The 24,932-nt window shown below is 37.4% G+C and overlaps 3 protein-coding genes across 5 annotated transcripts; all 3 read left to right on the top strand.

The window, feature by feature from the left end:
- Positions 1-423: 423 nt before the first annotated feature.
- On the top strand, positions 424-11,737 carry LOC6568530 (calcium-binding mitochondrial carrier protein Aralar1). Of its 3 annotated transcripts, none has more exons than XM_001994759.2 (10): positions 424-769; positions 7,208-7,360; positions 7,827-7,989; positions 8,082-8,173; positions 8,248-8,442; positions 8,597-8,820; positions 9,350-9,516; positions 9,579-9,697; positions 10,101-10,710; positions 10,780-11,737. In XM_001994759.2, the coding sequence occupies exons 1-10, from the start codon at positions 704-706 to the stop codon at positions 11,076-11,078; spliced, it is 2,088 nt and encodes a 695-aa protein (XP_001994795.1). In that variant the 5' UTR covers positions 424-703; the 3' UTR covers positions 11,079-11,737. The 3 variants fall into 3 exon arrangements, with proteins under 3 accessions (XP_001994795.1, XP_032596361.1, XP_032596360.1); XM_032740470.1 differs by lacking the exon at positions 424-769 and adding an exon at positions 3,273-3,759; XM_032740469.1 differs by lacking the exon at positions 424-769 and adding an exon at positions 6,838-6,953.
- Positions 11,738-12,732: 995 nt separating this feature from the next.
- On the top strand, positions 12,733-13,668 carry LOC6568531. The gene is made up of 3 exons (XM_032740688.1): positions 12,733-13,171; positions 13,237-13,439; positions 13,508-13,668. Exons 1-3 carry the CDS (start codon positions 12,733-12,735, stop codon positions 13,652-13,654), a joined length of 789 nt encoding a protein of 262 aa, XP_032596579.1. The 3' UTR covers positions 13,655-13,668.
- Positions 13,669-14,211: 543 nt separating this feature from the next.
- LOC6568532 (corticotropin-releasing factor-binding protein) lies at positions 14,212-24,928 on the top strand. The gene is made up of 7 exons (XM_001994761.3): positions 14,212-14,714; positions 20,371-20,446; positions 22,996-23,282; positions 23,366-23,472; positions 23,538-23,656; positions 24,035-24,198; positions 24,270-24,928. Exons 1-7 carry the CDS (start codon positions 14,664-14,666, stop codon positions 24,510-24,512), a joined length of 1,047 nt encoding a protein of 348 aa, XP_001994797.1. The 5' UTR covers positions 14,212-14,663; the 3' UTR covers positions 24,513-24,928.
- The last annotated feature ends 4 nt before the right edge of the window (positions 24,929-24,932 follow it).

The following is a 24,932-nucleotide window of genomic DNA, read 5'->3' as shown; positions in this document are numbered from 1 at the left end:
TTTCATTTTATTCTAAACAGCCATTCTCATTCAATAAATAATAAAAATTCCATTCAAAATTAACATTCATCTGTTACCAGTATGTTAAACACAAACTTTATTTTGCACATAAAGTTCTATTTATTTTTGTATTTATTGTAGTTTAAATATTTGGTTTGGTTTTAATATATGGTTTTAAAAACATTTGTTAAAAGCGAATTACTTTTACATTCTCGAGAAAAATTAGAACTATTAAATAATAACAATTGCCACACAAATTGTTGACCTGTTAAAATTTCCCCATTTATGTACATGAATAGCCCTTTTTGCGCTTAACATTTCCCGCCCACAGTTCTGCGTGTTTTCTCGACTCGTGCGGTTTGTCCAGTTTATCAAGTGGGATTCGTATTCCAACAACCGCTAAACACTGAAAATAGTTTAATTACAAATCGCTGAGTACTAAAAATACACGTTATATTGATGGTGTGAATAATAATCGATAAAAGAGCAGCAGTGCGTCAATCCAAAACCCAATAACATAACAGCCACAAGGCGTCGCATCTTGTTGTTGTTGCCGTGTGCCCTTTGCCCTTGATTCAAATTTGCAAAAGGAAACAAAAAGCAAGATAAAAAGATAAACAAATATTGCAAAGAGTGTGTTGCTGTTAAGTGTTAACAGTTGCTTGCATATTGTACCCACTCGCAACCCCTTCTCCTCTATAGAATGCCAATGCTCGATCTAAGACCAATTAACGGGATATCACAACTTAAAAGCGTTCAATGTCAAGAGGTAGGTGAAAATTAATCTATGCACATTTACCGTTCGACAAGAATAGCTTAAGCTTTGCAATAGACTAGCTGTATATAAATATATTATTTAAAAAAAAAAGCCTTTCAATATCATCAATAATCATCAATATGCATTCGTAACCTTTAACCCAGCCAGTGTTGCCACCTGTAAACACAAATTATTGCATTAACTTTAAGAGGAAAACGGAAATACTCTGTTCACAGCACAATTGTCCGACTGTCTGTCGGTCTGACTGCTGGCTGACGTCCTTGCGCGTACCTGGCGCTCAAAGCGGACACGGGCAAGACAGCCGTCAGCTGACGCAATCAGCTGGTGCTGGCGGTGCCACGCAGTGAAAGCATTTCACATTGACATTTTGCTCACCTTGATAAGGAGGCCCAACGACCCCAAGCAATGATGGTTATTTCGTGTCGTCTCTCAATTGTAATTGTTGTTCATTTCACTAAATGAATTGCATGCAACTTGCCACTGAAACATTCATACATATATATTCCTTGTCTGTATTGATGCCTCGTTAGCACATTCGAAATACAATGGTTGCTTTTAATATATCCTTTATTTTTTTTCATTTTAATTTTGTAGTTCAATTGCTAATCTTTTAATTTAATGTAATTTAATGGGCAACTTCAATTTGCAAACATTTTTAAAAATGTATTTAGCCCACATTAAATAAATAAATATTTAAAAAATAATAATTCAACTAAAATTGAAATGGTATTGCAATAGTACTCTTATTCTGAAATCAAAAAAAAAAAAAATCTTTATTTTGAAACAAATAATAATTATTATTTATTTATTTTTTGTTGAAAAATTTTTAAATTTTGAGAGACGTGCAAAAAATCAAAAAAAATTATTTAAAAATAAAAAGAATGCTGATCTATAATTAATAAAATTATAAAACATATAGTTTAATTTAAGAGCAATAATAATCGCGTCTTTCGTACTATCTTCGTAGTATTTACCTGTCAGGGCAACAACTTTTATTAACATAGATTAAACAAATAGCACTTCATTAAACTGGCAAAATTCGCCATCAAGATTTTGCTCTGGAACCAAAGCGTCCATTGTACTTATTTGCGTGCTTTCTTTTCTTTTCTTTTCTTTTTTTTTTGTTTGCGCCGTTTTCTTTTTGTATTATCCAAGTCTGATTTTGTCTGTCGCTGGCTATTTTTATAATAGCCATGCGCCATTCACGTGCGTCTGCCCGGCCGGTCAATGTGGCGTATACGCAATATGTTAATTTTTTTTATTTGTTGCAATGTTGCAACATTGCACGTGCTACTCATTTTTACACATATTCATGCAATTACAAAGTTTTCTCTGTGGCCTTCACTCGTTTTCATTGGCATTGCACGAAAATGTCGACCTTGTCCTTAAAATCGCGCCGTGCTCTTTTATATAGGTGTATACATAAATATATATAAATAAATATATATATATATTTTAATTTATCTATGTGTATTGCTTGTCTGTGTGTCTGGTAACCATTTGAGTTGCTTTAAAGCAATAAATACAAGTTCCAGTGTCGAGAAGTTTTGCATGCTGGCAAAGCTTTTTGTTTTGTTTGCTTTGCATGGAATAATCGCATAAGAAATGCACCCAGAAAAGCTTCGGCCTGTGGAAATAGGGGAGGGTCACAAGCTGCAACGATTTCCTGCTTAATCTATGCATGTTTTTCTAACTGCACTACAGGTGGTTGTTGTTCACACACACACACATACACACACACACACACACACACACGCAAGCGCACAATCATCAAAAATTTAGAGTGTTTAGAATTTTCGCACCCTATACGTAAACACATTGCACAGTAGTCGCATACATTGTATATGGTTTTATTGTAAATGCAGTTCTCAAATGACGCACACGAACTAACAAAACAAGATTACATACACTTACCGACCGGAGTCCACCTGTTAACACATTCGCAATGAATTTTAGAAATTCGAAATACTTTTGTCACCAAAAGCAATTCTCGGAAAAGCAAAATTTATATATTTTTTGAAATGTTTGCATTCCTAATTTTAAGAAAGTTTTCCTAGTTTTCAGAACGATTTTCATTTTAGGACAATTATTAAAATATGAGTGCCATTTTTTCCTAAGTTCACCTAAATTTCATTAAAAAAAAAAAAGGAGCACTATTAAGTTCTTTGTTGTTTGGTCCGGTTAACAAAAAACTAATGCTCACAAGAACTTATCTTCGGTCCAATCGTACCCATAGCGACTATATGATGATCAAGAATATATATAATGCTTAGGGGGTCGCATGCGTCTCCTTTAAGGGGCTTCACACTTGACGACAAAATTATAATACACCTCCGGAAAGGGTAGTAAAACAATACATATGAACACTCGAGTGGCGCTGTGTGCTAGTCTTTGCAGTCGCTGCCGCAGTCGACACTCGGCAGTTGGCATCGGCGTCGCCCTCGACGCTGGGGCTGAATATTACTGGGAAAAGCTTTTTGCCAGTGCCTCCGATTTTGATTCAGAACGGAAAAGTGACGCGTCGCAAACGCACGACTCGCTAGCTGAACAACAGAGAATCGCGATTTGCTCGTTCAAATAGATAAGTTCGAAAATTTTTCAGATATAGATGCGTACATACATGCATACATAAGTAATATCTATACATATGCGTATATATATGTCTGTGCATAAATAGAGAGCAATCGTCGGAAAATTCAGATTAATCGTTGGGCCTGGAAGTCGATTTGGCAATAAAAGCAGCAGTTTTGCACACTCGGCACTCGCGGCAACAGTTGGCCAGTTGATGAGCGGTGTAAACAAAGCTAGCCCATAAATTAGCTAAGCTACGCGATATCCAGCAAACTGAAAACAAATGTGCAAGATTACGAGTGTTTTAATTTAAATAATAATTCGCTGACTTCTGAAGTGCAACAAGTGTTTGAAAAGACTGTTTCAATTGTGTTCATTTAATTTACAAAACGAAAAGAAAAATGGAAGAGGTAAAGTTTATTGTCATATATAAAGTATTCGTCATGTTGTTGTATAATACAAATTTTGATTTGAGTTTTTTCGAACAAATCCTCAAAATTGTTCGCCAAGTTGTCATTGATATTGTATATGATATGGCTAATTTTGAAAATTTCAACAATATTAAATGTCTTACATAATTCTGTATACTATTTAAGTTATATAATTTTACTGCAAGTCCAGTTATTCAATAAATAAAAATCGATAAAAACGGTTTATTAATAAATAATGTGGTTTATTATTTAAATAAATACTCTTCTGAAAAGAGCTATGCTTTTTTGTTGGGATACAATTTGACAGATAACAAGAGTATAAAATTGAAGCTAGCTAATACGCCCAATTAATAAAAATGTGTAGACTAATTAGAATTAATTGAATGACAAAGTTCAGTTTAAAAGGAAGTAACAAATTGATTAGATAAATCCCATAAGAATGGGCATATCTTGATATTTGATTTTGGCAGCCTTAGTAATGAAATCTTTGTATTAAAATATCATATCTTGATAATTGTTTGAAATAATATTTATAAATATTGCAGTATATTGTGTAAAGCTTTCACAATCAAATGCGACTGTCGGACAATGTTTCAATACACATTGTGAAGAGAGAAAAAACAATTATAAATTATAAACCCACATAGAAGCAAAAAGCTCGACAACGCATCAAATGTTCTTTTTCGCGGTCGTCTCTCGGTCTCCATTCTAATGTCAAATACACAACAACAATAACGGAATCACCTTCATGCTAAAAGCAACATTATCTCAACGCTATCTCAGTTTTCACTGGAGACATTGTTACTGTTTTGTTTTTATCATTTATAATGCATTCATTTTTATTAAAGCTGTTATTTTTAATTTACTTTTTATTGCATTGTGCCAGGTATATTTATTTATTCATTCATTTGAACTGGCTTGTGGCAGTTGAATTATCTCTAAATTTCTCCCGCTCTCTGTTTCTCACTCTCTCTCTCTCGCTCTCTGTCTCTCTCTCTCTCTAAATTTTCTTTCACTCTCTGTGAGCTTATTTGCAGTCGGGTTTTCATTATATGTTTAGTGCTATCGTCAATTAGCTGACTGATCGACCTTGCGTATACGTAATCAGCAATATCTGTGTGCATTCAAAGTGGCGTTTGGTGCTTTTCCGACTCGCGCTAATCTGGCTTACTGAAATTGTCTATTTATTGTATTGATATTATGGCGTTTATAGCTGTCAAGCAAATTCTTTGTTATTAATGTGCCCAAACTTTGAACGAAAATGTTTAATTCGTTTTGCATTAACTTGATTTAATACATTTCTTTAGCTTTGCTGCCTGCTGCTTGCCTTCAAGTATGTATGTATGTATCAACTGCTGCACGAATAAATGTGGCACTGGCGATAATGAACAGCCCGATTGACCTTGACTGGGAATTGCGAAACTTTTGCAGTTATTCGTCAGGTGCTCAAATTTGCATGCAGACACGAATACAAACACAAACACAAACAGATAGATACATACATGCCTCACGTGCCACCAGCAGCAGCAGCAGGTGAGCTGCCCGGACAGCACGGGCAGCCCGGGCAAACCTCTGCCCCCGATCGACCTTTGACTGGGGCAAGCAAGCAGAAGAAGTAGTCAGCAGACAAACGACCTCATTATAATTTTTACTTGCAACAAAGCGCAACTGAATAGCAGTCCTACTGCAAATATTTACTTTTATGTGCAACATTCTCCGCCAGTTTGACGTTGCATGCAAATCTTTGTGTGTGTGTTTGACTGTGCTTGTGAGATTTTAAATTGAATGTGAAATTGTGTGAGGATTTTGTGCTTGCCACAACAGCTGGAGAAAAGTTGCCTTTTTGATTATCCATGCGCTGAGCTCTAGCTTTTGATTAAACATAATCAGCTTATCCCTTTACGGAAGTGAATTATTTAAAGTAAAAAGCAAATCTTGGTGTAAAACGACTATTATCTTGACGAGCAATATTCTAGCTAGTTAATTGTAAATATTTAACTTCGCTTAACTTATTATTCGTCTCCATTATTTTCGGTTGGTAAAAATATATATAAAAAAAATAAAAATAAATTGTATTTAAGTCAAGTTCCAGTTCTTGACTAACAAACAACAAAATATAAGAATATAATAATAAAAAATAAAACATTTGACATTTAGTTGGAACATTTGCAAATGTAGCTACTTTTCAATAAAAAAATATGTCATAATTATTATAGCTTCTGACAGCTGTCTACAAAATAAATGTATTATTTCTGCAATTTTCCAATAGTCCGAAAATGCTGATTTATTTTTTACTTAAAGTTACAGCGGCGAGAAAAATATTACAACAGCTGCGCCCTGTTCACAAACAATAAACAAACTGATAAGATTCGAATAATAAATACAGGACTTAATTAAATGTTTTTCTGTTGATCTCAAAGCAATCAATTGCTTTTGTTTTTCGTTTTGCTACCTGAAATAAATGCGAGTCTCTTTGATTGTTATTAATGTACATACATGCATACATACATACATACATACATACATACATACATAATAAATATAAGTTTGAATAAATATAAGTGGAGCGCTCTGTGAGTTCCCCAGCAGCTCGAATGAGTAATAAGAGAATTGCAATTTCAATTCATGATAATCGTATTACGTCAACACATTATTTGATTAATTTGATCGACTTTAAAGAAGAGTCGGACTTGTTGACCACAGGTCCATGTAAATAAAAGGCACCTTATATTAATTATACTGACATTTACTGTGACTTGCTAAATTGCCCTTGCCAAATTGTACATTTCAAGCGATTGCAAAAATTGTTTGCAAACAAAAATTGTTTTATTTATGATGACAACAAATGAGCGAATACTGCTAAGAGTAGCATAACAGAAAAGAGCGCAAATTTAAGAGCAAACGATCAACTTTGGCAGTAACCCCGTTCGCACAAGCTAAAGATAAAAAAAAAATAATAATAGCAATTTGTCTCTCTTCTTGCGCTCTTAATCTCTCTCTCTCTCTCAGTCGGAAATGTTTGCCGTGCAATAGAATAGAATTTTGGGCAGTCAGTTGGACTTGGGGTTCGATTCCGTTCAGTTTGGATCGGTTCAAGTTGATGAGCTATTTAATGCCAGCATACACTCGCCTGTCTAATTAAAAATAATAACAAAATGCCAATTGTCGCTGCTGTAAGTTTTTTAAGCCCAAACGAAATTGTTGGACACAGAGCGGGAGAGTGAGAGAGAGCACAGACACGCTGTGATTCTGCTTTTGACACGTGTTGCTTTTTGTTTGCTTCTCGAAAGAGAGCGTCTGCAATGCAAATACAAAGATATACATATATATATATATATATATATAATATATAAAAATATATAAGTGTGTGTATGTTCATGTGAGTAGTAATCACATCTGTTGTTTTTTTGTTATTTTTGTTTTGCAGACTCCGTCATTACTGAAGCGCGCCGGCACCGATAAACTGCGCGATGTCTTCCTGAAGTACGCCTCACTGCAAAAGGATGGCGATCATTTTATGACCAGTGAGGATTTTGTGCGCAAGTTTCTCGGCCTGTTCACAGATACAGCATTCAATGATGTAAGTAAAGCGAACGCATCATTGGGTCATTGCAAGGTGACATAAATGCACACACACATTATGCCTGCCTCTGCCACTCAACAGCTGTGATAAGCAATCAACAACAGCAACAACATCAACAACAACCCGATTGCTAGCCTCACTGTTATCAGCATAGAATTGATAGTGAAGAACAGCATAAAATCGTTGTGCATCTATTTATTTATTTTATCTGACTCACAATGCACTCAAATTGCCCGCCCGGCGTTAATCACTTGAGTGCCTCGTGCTAAAGTCTTCGACGTCACAGCATTTAAATTGGCGGCGGTCTTATCAACAATGGCTGGTCTAGTCGAAATAGTCGAAACTCATTTCCAGGTGGACCAGGGTTGAAGTCTGCGGATTATAGTTCAGTTTAAATCTTTTTATAGTTGCGCTAATCAACTAGCCAGCAGTGCTCTAACATTAGATACGTTCGCCGTTGCAGGAATCGGTGCGTCTGCTGGCCGGCATTGCGGACACTAGCAAAGATGGACTCATCTCATTCTCGGAGTTTCAAGCATTCGAGGGTTTGCTCTGCGCCCCCGATGCGCTCTATAGAACCGCTTTTCAGCTGTTCGATCGCCAGGGCAATGGCACCGTATCCTATGGTAAGTAGATAATAATAAAGATAATATATATTATCTTTAATAGTATAGAATATAACAATAGATAATAATATTTATTATCTTTACATTCACAGCTGATTTCGCTGATGTCGTACAAAAAACCGAACTGCACTCAAAGATACCTTTTAGCTTAGACGGCACATTTATCAAACGCTACTTTGGTGATGTAAGTAAAATCACTTTTTATATATATGCAACATATTTAATACCCTTCCTCTCTCTCTATGCAAACCCGCACAGAAGAAGCAACGGCTTATTAATTATGCTGAATTCACGCAATTGCTGCACGATTTTCACGAGGAGTACGCAATGGAGGCATTCCGTAGCAAAGATCCAGCTGGCACTGGATTCATATCCCCCCTAGATTTTCAGGATATAATTGTTAAGGTTAAGCGGCATTTACTCACGGCCGACGTCAAGGATAATTTGGTGGCGGTAAGTGTATAGAAAGTGGTATTAAGTGGTAACTAAGAGGAGTAGAAGATAAAAAGAGTTACTCTTTGAACTTATCGACTAACTAAGTTCCGATTTACCACTATAAATTCCATTATTATATATAATACATTATTGTATCGTTTAACTTTCATAGGTCACTGAGGGTCACAAAGTGAGCTTCCCGTATTTCATTGCATTTACCTCGCTGCTCAACAACATGGAGCTGATCAAGCAGGTATACCTCTATGCCACCAAGGGCAATCGCACCGAGACGGTCACCAAGGATCAGCTGCTCTACGCGGCACAGACAATGAGTCAGATCACCCCCCTGGAAATTGACATTCTGTTCCAATTGACGGGCGCCGTCAATCAACCGGGGTAAGTTCCCCAACTCCCTCTCTCTATTTCCCTCTCTTCAGCACTCCCTGTTTACAGCAATGAAAGTAGAATAATTTAATTTAAAGGCAGCATTCTCAACAACAAAAACAAAACAAACAAAAACAGTTCACATCCATGTGCTTGTCTCTCCGAGTATATTAACTTCTTAGAATTTTATTTCTTTTCTTTCTCTCTTTTTCTATTTCTCCCCAATTAAAAAAAAAAACCACATTGCATACAAAATTTTTGAAATAATTACACATTTAAATGTATATATTTATGTATATATCAAATAATTTAAAGCTGGTGGAAACGCAAAAAGATTGCTCCGATTAGGCAAGTGTTGTTGTCCTTATTTAGTCATGGCATTTCTCACCAACCCACCCCTTACAAGATCCAAAAGCAAATACCCTATCGCCATGCATCACCATTTCGGTGTGTTTTCGTTTTAGATATGCAGCAGTCTGTGAGAATCTTGGCAAGCAAAATCTGCAACTAATCACTGAAAATCAAACGTTTGTTTCAACAGCCGCATCGACTACGGCGATCTGAGTAACATTGCACCCGAGCATTACACGAAGCATATCACTCATCGTCTTGCCGAGATCAAGGCTGTTGACAGTCCCAACGATCGTTCAGCTGTTATTCAGGTGCTGGAAGCCGTATATCGCTTTACACTGGCCTCCTTTGCGGGCGGTAAGTGAAATACTCCATAGATTTTTCATTTGAAGACTTAATATATTTGATGCATCTCTTAGCCACTGGCGCCACGGTGGTCTATCCCATTGATCTGGTCAAGACACGCATGCAGAATCAACGCACTGGCTCCATGATTGGTGAGATTGCGTATAGAAACTCCTGGGACTGTTTTAAGAAGGTATATTAAATCTTTTATATATAAATAGTCAGTATATTTAATATCAGTTGTAATTTGTCGCATTGAAATTAATAATCAATAATAATCATTTAAATAATGGTTCCTCAAAGGGTTTTAGTAATTTTATAGGTAGGAATTCATCAAATTATAATTATCGTAAAGTAAAATAATCAATTATTTGTTTACAAATTTGAATTAAATCAAAATGTTCTAAGGTTATGAAAATTGAATTGCGATCGAATATAAATTTAATTTCACCTAATAAACATTCTAATCAAAATGTAATATTAAAAAAAACTCGTAACTTAAAAAATCTGATAAAAGTTATAGTTTTAGGGCGACAAACATTGCATAGTGTAATTTACATTTGCATTAATAATAAACCACTTACATTGTCAACCAGGTAATCCGGCACGAGGGCGTCTTGGGTCTCTATCGCGGCCTGCTGCCCCAGCTGATGGGCGTCGCACCGGAGAAGGCCATCAAGCTGACGGTGAATGATTTTGTGCGCGACAATTTTACCGACAAAAGGGGCAATATTCCTGTGTGGGGTGAGGTGGTTGCCGGCGCCTGTGGTGGTGCTGCCCAGGTGATATTTACCAATCCGCTGGAGATTGTCAAGATTCGTCTGCAGGTGGCCGGCGAGATAGCGGGCGGTTCCAAGATAAGTGCCCTCTCCGTTGTCCGCGAACTTGGCTTCCTGGGTCTATACAAGGGGGCCAAGGCGTGCCTGTTGCGCGACGTGAACTTCTCGGCGATCTATTTCCCAACGTATGCGCACACAAAAGCGGCGCTGGCCGACAAGGATGGCTACAATCATCCGCTATCTCTGCTCGCCGCTGGCGCCATTGCTGGCGTCCCCGCTGCCTCGCTGGTCACGCCCGCCGATGTGATCAAGACGCGACTCCAGGTCGCCGCACGCACGGGCCAAACCACCTACACGGGCGTCTGGGATGCCACCAAGAAGATCATGGCCGAGGAGGGGCCACGTGCCTTCTGGAAGGGCACTGCCGGTGAGTTTTGATATTTGAAATGATTGAAAATGTCTTGAGTCTATCGTAATCCTTAATTTTGTATTGCAGCTCGCGTCTGCCGCTCGTCGCCGCAGTTTGGTGTCACCTTGGTGACCTACGAGCTGCTGCAGCGTCTGTTCTACGTTGACTTTGGCGGCAATCAGCCGAAGGGATCACATGGCACCAATCTTGCAGTACCGCTGGATAGCACACTGAGTCGAATGCAGCCCAATGCGGATCACATTGGTGGCTACCATGCGGCTGTGCCACTACTGACGGGCATCGAGTCAAAGTTCGGATTGTACCTGCCTCGCTTTGGACGTGGTGCCGCCGCTTCTGCCACAGCTGGCACAGCGACCGGTTCATGATTGTATTGGCGCCATCGCCTGCATAGCGCGAGTTAGGTCTAAAGTTGTACAGTTGTAGCCATAGATAGATATATATATTTATATATAGCTATATAGGCAAACAGTCGAAATTGTTATAGATCAGCTATCTTGATCAGTTATAGATTATAGGTTTAGTTTTTGCTAGGATGAGCTAAAAACACTCACTAACAATCAATCGAGCTATACTGAAAACTGTTCAATGCATCTGGTCTATTCTAGATTAATCAAGAAATCATTTCTTACCAACAACTTATTGTAATAAACTTGTATACATAAATATATATACAAATATATATATAGTAATATTGCAGACATTTATGGCACACAATTGACAGCAACTGATCTACCTACACTAGAAACGAGATCCTGTATGAAATGATATGATGATGATACTATAATTGTTTTTTGTAAACTTTTTTAACTAGATGCCTAGCATAAAGTCAAAACAAAACAAAACAAATCAAAGAAATTCACTGAAAGTCTACTTTTGCACTCAATGATCTATTTAAGCGTAAAAACCTTTTAATCTTAGTCCGAATTTGTTCAACAGTTATAAAGGAAAAATGCAATGAATTACCTCTTAGCTAATAAATTCGAATGAATACAATTAAAATATATACAACAATTTAAAAAGCCACTTTATCTATATCGATTCAAATTTGTAACAACTGTTTCTACAGACTTTGATAAGATATTCTCACGATGAAAGTATACTTTAAAAACGAAAGGTTGTCTTCCTAAAAGCGATGGTTTTTCTATTCATAATTCCATGTAGAAAAATTATGTATAATTTCCAGAGTGTTTCATTTCTGAAAAATGGAAAGATGCCTTTCTAATTTTAAGACATTCTTTTCATGTGATTCGAAATCATTTCTTAAAATAAGACTAATGGAGTCAACATTATTGAAAAGCAATTTGAATATCTTAAACTTTTCTAAAAACAAATCGATTCTTTGTTTTTAAGATGCATAAGCCTAATAATTATCGCTATGCAACTAAAGTTCTCTAGACGATCTCCACCCGAAAAACAGACCAACTCAATTGATTTCATTTGTTTTAGTATATCAAAGCAAGACACATAAAGAAGATACGCATCTGCCTAAATTATAGACATAAAATTCATTCATCATGAGTAGTTCAACAATTTGTCACAACTTTTCTCGCAATGTTCGAATTGGAAAGTTTTGCGACTGCCTCTTGGCCAGTCTAATGGTGTGCCTTGAACATGGCTAACTGCAAACAGTTAACGATTGCAATCTAGATTAGAATATGCATGTGGCATTTGTGGCATTGTGCGTTGCAAGGGAAATTTCATGTCTAGGCTGGCTTGCAGCTGTCTTCCAGGTCACACACAAATTCAGTTTCGAATTCAACAGTTTTATGACAACAATGTGGCTTATTGGGCTACGAAGGCTTGGCCACGCCCACTCAACTGGCGCCCGCTGACCATGACCGCCAAACCATTGCTGACCGTTACACATTTAATTCCACTGTCTCTAATGATTGGTTTCCATGCCATTGGCCATTGGCTTGGGGCACATAAAAAGCTGCACATAAAAAGCTGCTCAGCGTTCAAACAGTTGCAGTTTCATTTCAAGCGTTGACGCGAACGTTGCACAGAATGCATGTAAAAATGATGAGAAGTGTTTGCCTGCCGGTGGCAGTCTGCTTGCTGCTGTTGCAACTTGTGGCAGGCAGTGTACCCAATGGGCACCCAACGCCAACTCGAACGGATACGCGAATTTCGTGGTCGACACAACTGAGGCAGCTGCGTCATCAGCTGCGCGATTGCTTCCGTTCCGGCCGGGGTTTGTGGTCTTGTTTCCGAGCGCGTAGTCTGCAAATCTTCGAGGACATCATGGCTGCGGATATGATACCACTATATGATGGCATTCACCTGGTTGTCGCACCAAATAACACGAATGGCGAGGCACGACAGGCTGGCGAGGATCGCAAGGATCTGCAGCATCTGACATGGTTCGATCGACTCTCCGTCAGCTTGGCCAAGGCGCTAACCACGCACACGCTACAAATCAATCTGGCCAAGCTAACCGATCGCTATCTGAGCAACTGTGGGTGATCCTCCTATATTGGCATACATGTCTTTCAATTGTTGTTTGTAAATCTTTAGATGCAGCAGAGAGCAGAGCGGATGCGGTGGGCAGTGCTCGAATGCGTCGGCATCGCTTCAACATGATTATCACAATGATGTTTGGTGTCACAGCTCTGGGTGCTGTTCTTGTGCCCATGGGCTTTCAAATGCTATCCATAGTCAGTGGCAAGGCATTGCTGTTGGCCAAAATGGCCTTGCTGCTGGCATCCATCAATGGACTCAAGCGGGTTGGTTAACGCAGCAGTTTGAGCCTCTTAAAAAGACTATAATTGACAATATTTTTCTCCGATGACAGGTGGCCAATACGGGTCTGCATTATGGACTGTATCATGTGCCCGGGGAGCATCTGGGTGGCTATTATGATCGCGGCGACTTGAATCAGCCACGCAATGTGCCCATTCCCCTGGGCTTAGCGCCCTCACTGGATATAGGCTTGAAGTAGTGTACACAAGAGAGATGGAGAAAGACAAGGAGAGGAAGAGCGAGTGAAAATGCAGTCAATAATTATAGTTTGACTTAGTTCAAATAAAAGTAGTTTTCTTCTTAAGCTGTTCATAATTTAAAATGGCGCCGCTGAAGCTTTAAGGCAGCAAGTTGGCAAGTCTAATTGTAAGCTTTATGCAACTTTACCACAAAGCTTTTAGTATGTTGAGTTTCAACAGAGTGGTTAACTTTTCAAATGCAAAACGCACAACGCAAAAGTGCGTTAAAAACAAATAAATATTGTCGATTCGAAATGTTTTAAATTAGTCCATAAGCAATACTAAATGAAGTATATTATTTAGTTAAAGCAGCAGCAGTTAAACCTTTGGGCATCAGAACTGCATTCCCACAACAAAAAGGAAACGACAACGAACCCGACCAAAAGCAGTACAAGGCTGATGTCGGGTAGGTGTCTGTATAGTCGTGGGAGGGGGTGGATGGCGACACGAGGCAGGACTATAAAAGGAAATGCGCCGCTGATAAGGACTCACATTCTGTCGTCGTGCGGCAGCTTTGACGTCTCGTGGGCCAGCGAACGGAAGTCGTACATTGCAATTCGTTGCTGGAGCGCTTCACTTGAAATATCCTTTTATCTTTAGCCTTATCCTCGTGTGTAACGGTTTCTGTGTCATTCAAAACGCGTTCAAGTTTCATTCAGATTCAGTTTTAGTTTCAGTGGCACTCCAAAGTGCAAAGAACTGCGTGACCGTCCTTCGTCCCGTTGTCGTCAATTATTGGTTTGCGTGACACCATCCGGTGGCCGCTAATCCTTTTAATCAGCTTAGGTCCTGGCCTTATTGAGAGCATCTTCAAAACACAATAACAATTCGGACACAGCACGTATCCTGCGATTTTAAAAATTGGCGCCCTCGTAAACAGAATTAGAAATTTGACCGTCGCTTAATTGTCATCGAAAACTCAATTTTACGGCTCACTTTAGTACAGCGAAATACGCAAATACCGCCGGAATGAAGCTTGTCGTTTATTTCTACTTGTCCATGATTGTGCTGGGAGTGCAGGTAAGTCTACAGGAGGAGGAGGAGCCAAAGAACACGCTTTTAATTTAATTTCAATCAACAAGTTGAAGTTGGGGTTAACTTTTGATACGAATTAATGCCACAAATTAATCTTTCAATCTTTTGATTTAATTTTGGGACGTTGTGACTTTGTCCGGAATTCGCCGCAGGACGATTGATAGGCCTCGACTCTGTCGCTTTTATGAGCAAACTTTTTGAAACCTTTGATATGTTTTTTTTTTTGTGTTTGTTAGTTGATTCATGGCAATCAGATTGCTTTCATTAGTCTCAAATTATACGTAAAAGTTTGGCCGTGTGCAAGATTAGAGGGCTCTGACTGTAATATCAGAAGCACTCTTTGCTTGGATATCAATTTATGTTTTATTACACATGCGTTGTCATTGTTATTAGATCCATATTTGGGTCAGGCAGCAGCTGCAAGTTATTAGTATTATTTTATTTTAGCCTTAGCTAATCTCCTCTGTTTCTCTTGTTGAGATGTTTTCATTGTGTTGTTAGTTAATCTTTTCATTGATGACAGGATAGTAAAGCGGAATTTTACATTATTTTTTTATTTGTGGATTGACCGATTTTCCAGCAAAAAAATGTAGCCTCTTACATACGCTCTAAGAGGCTGAATCTTTATCTGCTCTAAAACTGCGATTTTTAAATTTTTGTAGATTTTTTCACACAAAAAAAACATTTTTCAAATAGTGACTCTTCATTTGGTTTAAGGCTGTGATTTTAATTTGGGCAATTTTAAATGTTTTAACCCCCAGATTTATTAAATTACTTATTTATTTTTATTTTTCCACTTTAAATTTAAATACTCTCTTTTAATTGTATTTAATTACAATTGTAACTTGAATTTTAAATTCTTATTTCTTCAAAGCCGTTATTAAAAAATAGTGGACCGCATTTAGTCTACATTAAATAAATAAATATATATATAAAAAAAATCATTTAAAAATAATAATAATTTACTGGCAAATGAGCTCATTACAAAACAACGTGTTTCACTTTTAATTAAACTGTTTTAAAATTTTTGGTAATATAATTATGTATACATATACATATATCTCTGATTCATTCTGCAGCATATTTATACAATTTTGCAATAGCCAAATCAACAACTCGTCCTTGGGGAAGAATAAGTGTATAGAATTCCTCACACAATGCATTTCACATTTGATGATAGCAATTTTAATTTCCTCTTGATGCGTCTACATTCAACAAATCACAATTTCAGCAGTTAAATAAAGCTAACAATTTATTTCTTAAGAAACTCCATTTGAAATATTAAACTAAACTATTCAAACGAGTTCAATCTACAGGTAGTGAAACGCATTAAACATGCTTTCAACCCGTAACCAATGTTTATGTTGTCGCAAAGCCGATTGCCTGAAATAACAATATGTTCCTCGACTGAGTTGAGAATAGCTATAAATTAGCTCAGCTGTAAATTAGCTATGTTAATGCAAATCAAACTTGACTGCCTATTGTGACTGAGGGAGAAAATCAACAAGCAGGCAGCAAGGAACAGGAAAAGACCAGGCAGGGTGCGCTTGGTTGCACTGCAAAGACTGGTCTTTGATTGTAGTCCATGACCACCCATCCGACAAACTGCAATCGTCCACGTTGATTGCCATTGTAGTCACGCTGGTCAGTCATCGAGCCAGCCAGTCGGAAATTGCTTAGAGCTGCTGTCAGGCAGCCAGTTCTGGGTCCCTATGCTGTCTGGCCGCACTTGATGCTCGCTTAATGTCGCATGTTAACAGCATCAGAAACACTTTGGCTCTTAACAGCCAGTTAAGCAACATAAGGTTTGAGGGGGGATTTGGATATGCTTGGACTTCTATCAAGAACTCAAACAATGTTGCATCTGGCTGTGGCATTTGATGTGGCCCATATGAAGAACATGGCCAATTAAAATAAAGTGTTGGCAACTTGATGTGCAGTCGACGCCCTAATTGGTAAACAACATTTACAACACCTGGATGAATGTAGGTGCCCTTATAGAATAGATCGTATCACAGTCATTTATTTCAACAAACTTTGTTAATTACAGCTTATTTGTCATGGCATCCAGGCAAAGTGAATTAAAGCAATGTTTTTGGACAAGTTACTTGCAGGGCATAAAGTTTTAATCGACAGCAATTTGTCAGCTGTTGTGTCGGGGCCCAAAAAAAACAGAATTTGCCCTTTAAGCCAATAAATTCAACATCTTAGTCTCATATTGAAGCAGCTGTTTACATTTGGCAAGCAAATTTATGCCAAAAAGAATAAATAAAAATAATACTCGATGCCTCCACGCGAAATATGAAGCGCAATACGCGCATTTTGCATAATATCCGCTGCAACATGTTCAATAAATTTCGAGGAAGATGGAGTCGTTGTAGGTCGGTGGCATGTGGCATACTACGCTATGCTAATTTCCGGCAAAGTAATAAATTTGTTTGCATATGAAAAACCGACACTTAACCATTTTTTCTTTTGCTGCACCACAGACATTGCATAATGTTAATGAAGCTCCCTACGGCGGCAATCTGCGGTAATTAGCCCCTTGCAGCCTGCCCCAACAGTCACTAAAAAAAGGCTGCAATTTGGTTTCATTTGCAATTGCAGGCCTGAAGAGCTGTTATCAATATTGCGGCTGCAGTTTATAGTTGATTAACATTTTGCGTAAATGAATTTAATTTATTTGACTGCCCCCATGTAAATAACACAGATGACCAACGAGGCGTATGCGTAATCAAAAATGAATTTTTTAATATGCAACATTTTGCATTGATATATAAAAAGGTACTTTCTGGTAGAATATCGGTTGCAGTTTTACATATTCTTAATGAGATTGACTTTATAATTATTTACATTAAATAGTCAAATGAATTAATCAATAAATGAAATTTATTTAATTATATTCTATTTAAATTAGAAAGACATAATCTAATTTAATCTATTCAAATCAAAATAACTCATTCAATGAAAAGTCTTGCTAAATAAATGCGAAATAATTAAAAAATTAATAACTTCAACAACATAAAAGTTAAAAAATTATGTTAATATATCATACAACAATTGATTGTACTATTTATCAATTCATTCTGTTTTCTAGGAATATTATTATTAAGCTGTTACTCATAAATCATGTAGATGATATTTATCTTAGAATTAAGCCAGCATGGTTTTATAAATGCAAATATAAATTTCCTGTAGGCATTAGCTACAATCCAACGCAGACAGCGAATCAATCTGCATATTCTCAAACAGATCGAGCAAAAAATCAAACAAAATTGCGCTTAATATTTCATGAGCGCGCAAATGGCAAATAAAAAGAAAATGGTTTTATGGCAATAAGGACAGTCGCCTGTTGCTGGCCAAAAACCCTTTCACAGTCGGTATTTGGCCATATATTTGGCCAAACTTTAACAGCTGTCTTATGATTAAGTCATGATATACTTTCACTACAGGAGACTTCGGGTGAATATTTGGAGAAACTCACAGCTTAGCGCAAATCTGGCGCTTTGCCGGTGAAAAATAAATATTTGAAAAGGATTCCGAATACCTTTTAAAGCACTTCCGCTTCGTACTTAGTTTGTGTAGGTGCGACGTTGTTGTTGCTGTTGTTGTTATTGTTATTGGAGCTTTTCCTGCTGCCGTTGGTGGCATTTTAATTAAGTCATAATATTTAAGATATTCTGCATCAGTAGAGCTGAACATGATTGCATGACAAGCATAATTTTTATCTAATTAGAGTTCCCCAATTAAAATTAGAAAGTTTGGATTTGTTTGACGCAGCATTTCAGGAGCTTGTGAGGAAGTGCTCTTAAAGTGTCAATGTATTATTCCAATTGGATTTAATACACAAGTTAAATCATTAATATATGCAAGAGACCTTGCCAGCACCAAGAATTGTGTGCATATATCAAAAAAAAAAAAAAACATTTTAAAGTGAGCCGTAAAAAAAGAGTCAAAACTTTTGTATGCCCTCATGGAAGTATGTGTGGGTGTCACTTTATGAGTGTGTGTTTGTGTGTGTGTGTATTTGTGTAGGGTATGGAAATATTGACGTCGTTGACAACCAATAATTCTTTTATGAGTATATCTCTGACCAGCTGCCTCCAGCAAAAGCAACTAGAATGCCTTTAACTTGAATAAAAGCATCCTGACAGTTTACGCAGCTGGAGCATACCGAATCTCATCCAGCGAATAATATTATTATGCAAATCAACTTGCGATGAGTGTTTTCGAAGGGATCATATTTATTATTTACTTGCTGGCTGTCATCAATTTTGACGAATGCTGCGAAATGCTAAACAGGCTAACGATTGACTTTTCAGTGAGCTCGTTTGCGTCAAATATAGATGACGTCACCAAGACATATCAACGATATGTAGTTCTGTCTGTGTGTGTGAGAGAGTTTGGTGCAGCTTAAAGTTAATCCGACAAAGCCGCCACTAATTGACAGTTTCACAAGCACAGGGCGCCTTTCGGTAGCCCAGCTCGTTATAGACAAAAATCGCGTCCGCTTTTTTCGAGTGTTGCGCAAACAATTGTCCAAACTTAGCCGCAAACACAATTATTTTGCTAGCAGACGAGGAGGGCTCGGAGATGCGAATTCTCATTTATCAATATTAACGCAACTTTTTTTTCTCTTGTTTTTGCCGACTTGTAGGCTCGTACCAATTTCAATTTCAATTAGTGTCCAATCAAAAGAGGACGCCAAAAAAAAAAAAAAAGTAAAATAATTGAATTAAGTAAAAAGAAATTATAAAAGCAATTTTTCTAGTCGAGAGCCTACAATGACTTATGACAACGACCTATAACATTCCATATATTCTGTGTATTAGACACATTTTTAAAATCATTTACAACTACAGAATAAGTTTAAAGTATGTTTTAAATGTAGAGAAATATGTTTGTTGTCTGGTGACCTCTTTTTATAAATGAAATATTCTTTTTTACATTTCATAGCTGACGCTGACAACGAATTTAAGGCAAAAAACATATTTAAGCCAAAATATTTTTTTTATATATGAATATGTACGGGGTATTTGTAATGCTTCTCATAAGTCGCTCGACATCATTTTGGCTGCTGACTGTTGCTATTTATAATGTTTCGACCTTTCAAGAAAAATTCAGTCATGCTTAAAATTCAAGACACACAATCACTCAAGTGTTCTAGACTGCCCAATCTGAGCGCTGAGTCCAGTTGCAAGTTGTGTGTCGAGTGTGTATTGTGTATTGTGGCTATTGAATTGTTGTTCAACTATTGGTACGGGGTTTAATTAAAACTGGCAATTGCCCAGCAGCTGCATTGAGATTAAAGTGCGATATTAGCAGCTCAGACAGCCCCCGTTCAACCGCCCCCCCACAAAGTGAACAACATGCGGCCCGCTGTTAGCTCTCGACTCAAGTACAAAGCGCAACTTCGTCTTTTTCTCGTAATTCATGTTTTTTTTTTTTGGGTTCGATGAAAAGCTAGTATTAGCTCGGTTGCCCGCTGATTTTATCGCCTTTGTCAACAACATTTTTGGTTTATTTTCAATGCATCTTCTCTATATCGCCTAAAAAACAGCACCGGCAAAAGTTAAAAAACAAAATGAAAGAAAAAGCCAGCTTTTGCTATTTTTATCCTACACTTTTAATCTTTTCGCAGGCTTGGCCCACAGTGAAGCGCTCTTTTGAGCTCTACCCAGGCGCAGCAATGCCCTACAACGAGCACAGAATCGCAGGTAAGACAACAACACACTCACTTTGAAAGAGATGGAGAGGAGAAAGAGAGAGATAGAGAGAGAGGGGGAGAGGGAGTGAGGGAGAAAGGGAGAGAGAAATGGACTGCGAAGTAAGGGATATGAGCTAACAAATTGGTAGGTAAAAGTTTTAGTGAACCGCCTTTGGGTTAAATGCACTTTGGCGGCCGTCAAAAGTGCTTACACAGAGAAAAATTGAAGAACTTTGTATCAGAGTCAAGAAGTTTGCGGAGCTCTTTTACAATCAATTTTGGTTTCTAAAACAGATCACATTATTTCTTTTTGAATATGTCTTAACTTACCCTTAGCCAGACTTATTTCTCCCATAAATGATTGTAAATTGATGTTTCTATAATGAACGAATGCCTTCAAGGTTCGAGCTTGAATAACTCCTAAAGTATGATTTAGTCTTATGCACAATTCAAGATCTGAACATAACTTTATAGTTTTCTTCTTTGTTTGCATTTTTTATTTCAAATCAAAGCACATTTCCTTTATTTAGCAGTAGTCCAATTGATGTAAACCGCAAAAATAAGTCATATATTTTAATTTAAAGTTTCTAGAACAAAAGAAATCATTTGAGTTCAAAGTTTAAACATAAATACCTCCCATAAATAAATATATAATAATATATATGTATATATAATTTTTTTTGTATATCTTAAAACAAAGTTTCAAGTTCGGTTCGCATTTTTTCTAGTGTATGGCTTACAAAATATTTTCAGTTTGACTAAATTGTCTTTTAAATTGCTTTTCCCCACATGTTGTCAAGTATTTTCCTTGTAAGCACTTAAGCCACATGACGTATGTGTGATTTATTCAAAAGGATCCAAAATTGGTTAACCATGCGATGCAAGCAAATTTCAGAGAATTGCACTTGACTCAATTTATTTTGCAGAATAACCATTAAACAGGAAACCCGAATCATTGGTCACATGATTAGCCATTAAATTCATATTGCGATTCTAAGTTTGCAAATATTTAATGATTCCTGTGTTGATATTATGCTCACAAGCGGAAACTATATGTAAATTCAGATGATGCGCGCATCTAAAAATATCAAACTAAATTGGCCACGCGCCAGCAATTGGCAAGGCAACCGCAAGATGCCTCTAGCCTTCATTATCCTTGTGTAATGGATAATGCGGACCAGCAAATTTTGCTTTTCCGCTTATCGTGTTGATTTGTAATTGCTGTTTTTTTTAAGCTTGTGCCAGGAAACTGACAAAATTTTTGCGTGATAGTTTATTCACAGATGACATCATCTTAAGTCTTTAATTATGAAACAATTTATTCAATTTATTTTGTAGTGCAAAAATGTGAAAGCCTAGAATGTTTATGTATTCATTGGAGCTTAAATCAAGTTAAGCCACAGGGCTCTCTTGATTGAAAACAAGATTAATAATAACAACTAGCATAAATAAATGTATAAAATATATAATGCATATAAATATTTATTATTAATACAACTCGAATCGTTATTTATCAATTATGCAGAATGTTAATTTATGTGTTAAGCGCATTAGAATTAATTATTAAATGGAACAAGTTGTGACAATTTAATGCAATTTGGTAGCATAATAAACAATCAGGCGCCAAATGTCCAAGACCAAACACACGCACACACTCAAAAACCATACACAGTTTGGCAAACACCTCGACGAGTAAATACCCTTGATTCGTGAAAGCTATAAAATTAGTCTTAAAGAACCGTAATTAACCTTTTTTTATTTAAAATGGACTAAAATCAGCACACCATTTATAAAAAGGAATAAAAAATAAATAAAAATTGTAATTAAATTTAAAGTTTCAAATTAAATTCTATTTTCTCTAGATAAGAAATAGGTATGTTAACTTCAGCCACTGAAAATTTGTACATTCTGTTTCATTATTAATACCCTACATTGTACACCCTTTGCTAGGGTATACAAATACGAGTACTGTTTGCGTAGTAAGAGAATTTATGAGTATTCCATTAGTTACACATAAAAACTACACTCAGACTACACCCACACTCACACCAAAACACACCCACACACACACACACACACGACGCATACAATCAACAGTTGCGTGTGTGACAAGCATGCAAAAAATTCAGACAACAGTTTAATTGTTTTTGGCCAGGAATAAGGGTCATAAAATGCTACCAGTGAGCTGACTAAACGTGCGATTGGATTTTCATGTGTGTGTTTTTCTGCGCGTGTGTGTGTGTGCGTCGGTTTGTGTGGGTTACCAAAATCCAGCTAATAATCCGCTCCATAAATCAGGTCACTGTAGCCATAACAATGGCTCAGGCATTAAGTGGCATCAGCTGGACAGTCTCAAAGTCTGTGTAAGATAAATTAATTTGCTAAACGGCAGTCAAAACGTGGCTACAATTTGCATGTGCATTTTGCCAAATTACTTTCAATTAGCCCACATACACTATTAGCTATTGCCTTTGGTTATTGCCATTTGTGCAGCTGGCCAATTTTGATTCGTATGGCTAGCAGGCATTGCAGCTAAGAGTTCTTGTTATATTATTACAGATTGCATGCATGTGGCTTCGGAGCCAGGTGATTACATCTTCAAGAAGTCGGTGTCAGCACCAACAGCACCACTGGCGGCGCTCAATTTGCGCGGAGATGCATCACTGCTGGAGATGGCAGCGGTTGCCGGTGATGAGCTGGAGACAGCTGCTGCCGCTGCTGCTGTGGCTGCTGAAGGTGGAGCAGACACAGTTTGTGGTTTGTATGTGATTGGCGAACCAGACACAATTGTGGAAATAACCATGAAACACTATGACGTCAATTGTGAGTCGGGCGGTCTAATGGCGGTAAATATTTCAGGCATCAAGCAAATTGCTTCCACCTACACAAACACAGCTTATGCGTTGAAAATATTTATGTCTTTGTGCAGTTTGTTGATGGCTGGGAACTGAATGGTGAGTACTTTCCGGGTCTGAAGGATCATCATCGCGTGCTCGAGGATCGCGTCTATGAGTTCTGCAACAACAACAAGCAGTGGTAGCTATTTCCCCTGACTACAAGCTTTGACTGTGTATAGCGAAAACAATCAATACTCATTCCAGGCCACGCTACAGCAATAAGAAATTCTTTCGCTCCAGCCAGAATGCTGCACTGCTGCAGTATCGCATCCCCACACGTGGCTCCTTTGTGGCCAATGTGCGTTTCCACAAGATTACCCAGCGTAAGTTTCAAAATCAAACTAACTTTAATCAATGCTTCGGATAAGAGCAGTTTCAAACGAAATTTCGAAGTTTCTAGTTCCGATGTACGTACAGACGGACATGAAAACTCTATTGCCAATGCCGATCAACAATGATTATAGATTATGGCACAATCAATGGGTTATAAAATAATCATTACTTATAACATTGATTATGACCAAGCTTAAGTATCAGTGATAAATCAAACAATTATTTATAATCAGTATTTACATTTGTTTTCTTAAATTTTTAGATTTCATCTTTATTAAACAGTGTTAATTTTTTCACATCATTTGTTTAGTTAACGAATTTAGACTTTAATTATTCACTACGGTTGTTTATATTCCTTTCGCTGTTAGCCTGCAATATACTTGTCCAGGATAGCGCCGCCGTTTACAAGATGTCCAATTTTGGACATGCTCGCAACTGTACGCTCTCCGCACTCTTTCCGGCTGCCGTCTCCCTGGGTTCCATACGCATTGGTAGCAAGAGTGTGCGTGCCCAGGATAAGGTCAATTATGATGTGAGTATTTGTGAATTGTGCGCGCATATTGAGATTTGCACTGACCCTGCTGCTGGTCACATTGCTCTTAGTGTCATCTATTCGAAGATCGTTTGGAGATTGGCGGCTCGGCTGGATTGGATACCACTGGCATGGAAATGGCAAGTGCCGTCTGTGGCGCCACCAACGAACTTGGACCCGAGCAGGCCGTTTTCTGTGGCGTGACCAGTGTGCGTCTGTTGTCCACCGGACGTTATCAGAATCAGGCAACCGTCATCATACGCAAGGCCGATGAGCATGATTTCGACATTGCCACGCTGATGTGCGCGCTTTAAGTGAGCAAAATGAAAAAAATAAACAACAACAACAACACTAACACTAACAAGTAAATAATAACAAAAGAAAAGCAAACATAACGATGGTAGATCAGGGACGAGGCCGGCACAAGGATTACAATTTCACGTTTGTAAATATAAGTATGTGGTTTGGATATGTATATGTGTGTATGTACAAAGGTCAAAGAGAGCAAAAGCAAACCCCAACCCCATTTCAACCTTGGATTCTAATGTAGCGCTTAATCAAATCCAAGCACAAAGTATTCACATGCCAACAAACTAAATAGCAAAGCAAAAACCAAAAAAAAAAAAATCGAAAAAAATGAAAAGAAAAACAAATTTTATGTAATTATATGTGTGTATATCAAAAACAAAAACAAAAAGAAAAAATTCTGAATGTTTCAAAACTACAAAGTTTTG

Source organism: Drosophila grimshawi, unplaced genomic scaffold (assembly GCF_018153295.1).
Source record: "Drosophila grimshawi isolate 15287-2541.00 unplaced genomic scaffold, ASM1815329v1 contig_311, whole genome shotgun sequence".
Taxonomy (NCBI): domain Eukaryota; kingdom Metazoa; phylum Arthropoda; class Insecta; order Diptera; family Drosophilidae; genus Drosophila; species Drosophila grimshawi.
The sequence above is the reverse complement of the archived record's forward strand: the minus strand, read 5'-3'. Positions and strand labels throughout refer to the sequence as shown.

Coding starts and splice junctions, on each gene's coding strand:
- LOC6568531 (XM_032740688.1), top strand. CDS start 12,733: ATGATGAGAAGTGTTTGCCTGCCGGTGGCAGTCTGCTTGCTGCTGTTG. Junction 13,172..13,236: donor CGATCGCTATCTGAGCAACT/GTGGGTGATCCT, acceptor CTTTAGATGCAG/CAGAGAGCAGAGCGGATGCG. Junction 13,440..13,507: donor CCATCAATGGACTCAAGCGG/GTTGGTTAACGC, acceptor CTCCGATGACAG/GTGGCCAATACGGGTCTGCA.
- LOC6568532 (XM_001994761.3), top strand. CDS start 14,664: ATGAAGCTTGTCGTTTATTTCTACTTGTCCATGATTGTGCTGGGAGTG. Junction 20,447..22,995: donor CAACGAGCACAGAATCGCAG/GTAAGACAACAA, acceptor ATATTATTACAG/ATTGCATGCATGTGGCTTCG. Junction 23,283..23,365: donor AGTCGGGCGGTCTAATGGCG/GTAAATATTTCA, acceptor GTCTTTGTGCAG/TTTGTTGATGGCTGGGAACT.
- LOC6568530 (XM_001994759.2), top strand. CDS start 704: ATGCCAATGCTCGATCTAAGACCAATTAACGGGATATCACAACTTAAA. Junction 7,361..7,826: donor CAGATACAGCATTCAATGAT/GTAAGTAAAGCG, acceptor TCGCCGTTGCAG/GAATCGGTGCGTCTGCTGGC. Junction 7,990..8,081: donor CAATGGCACCGTATCCTATG/GTAAGTAGATAA, acceptor TTACATTCACAG/CTGATTTCGCTGATGTCGTA.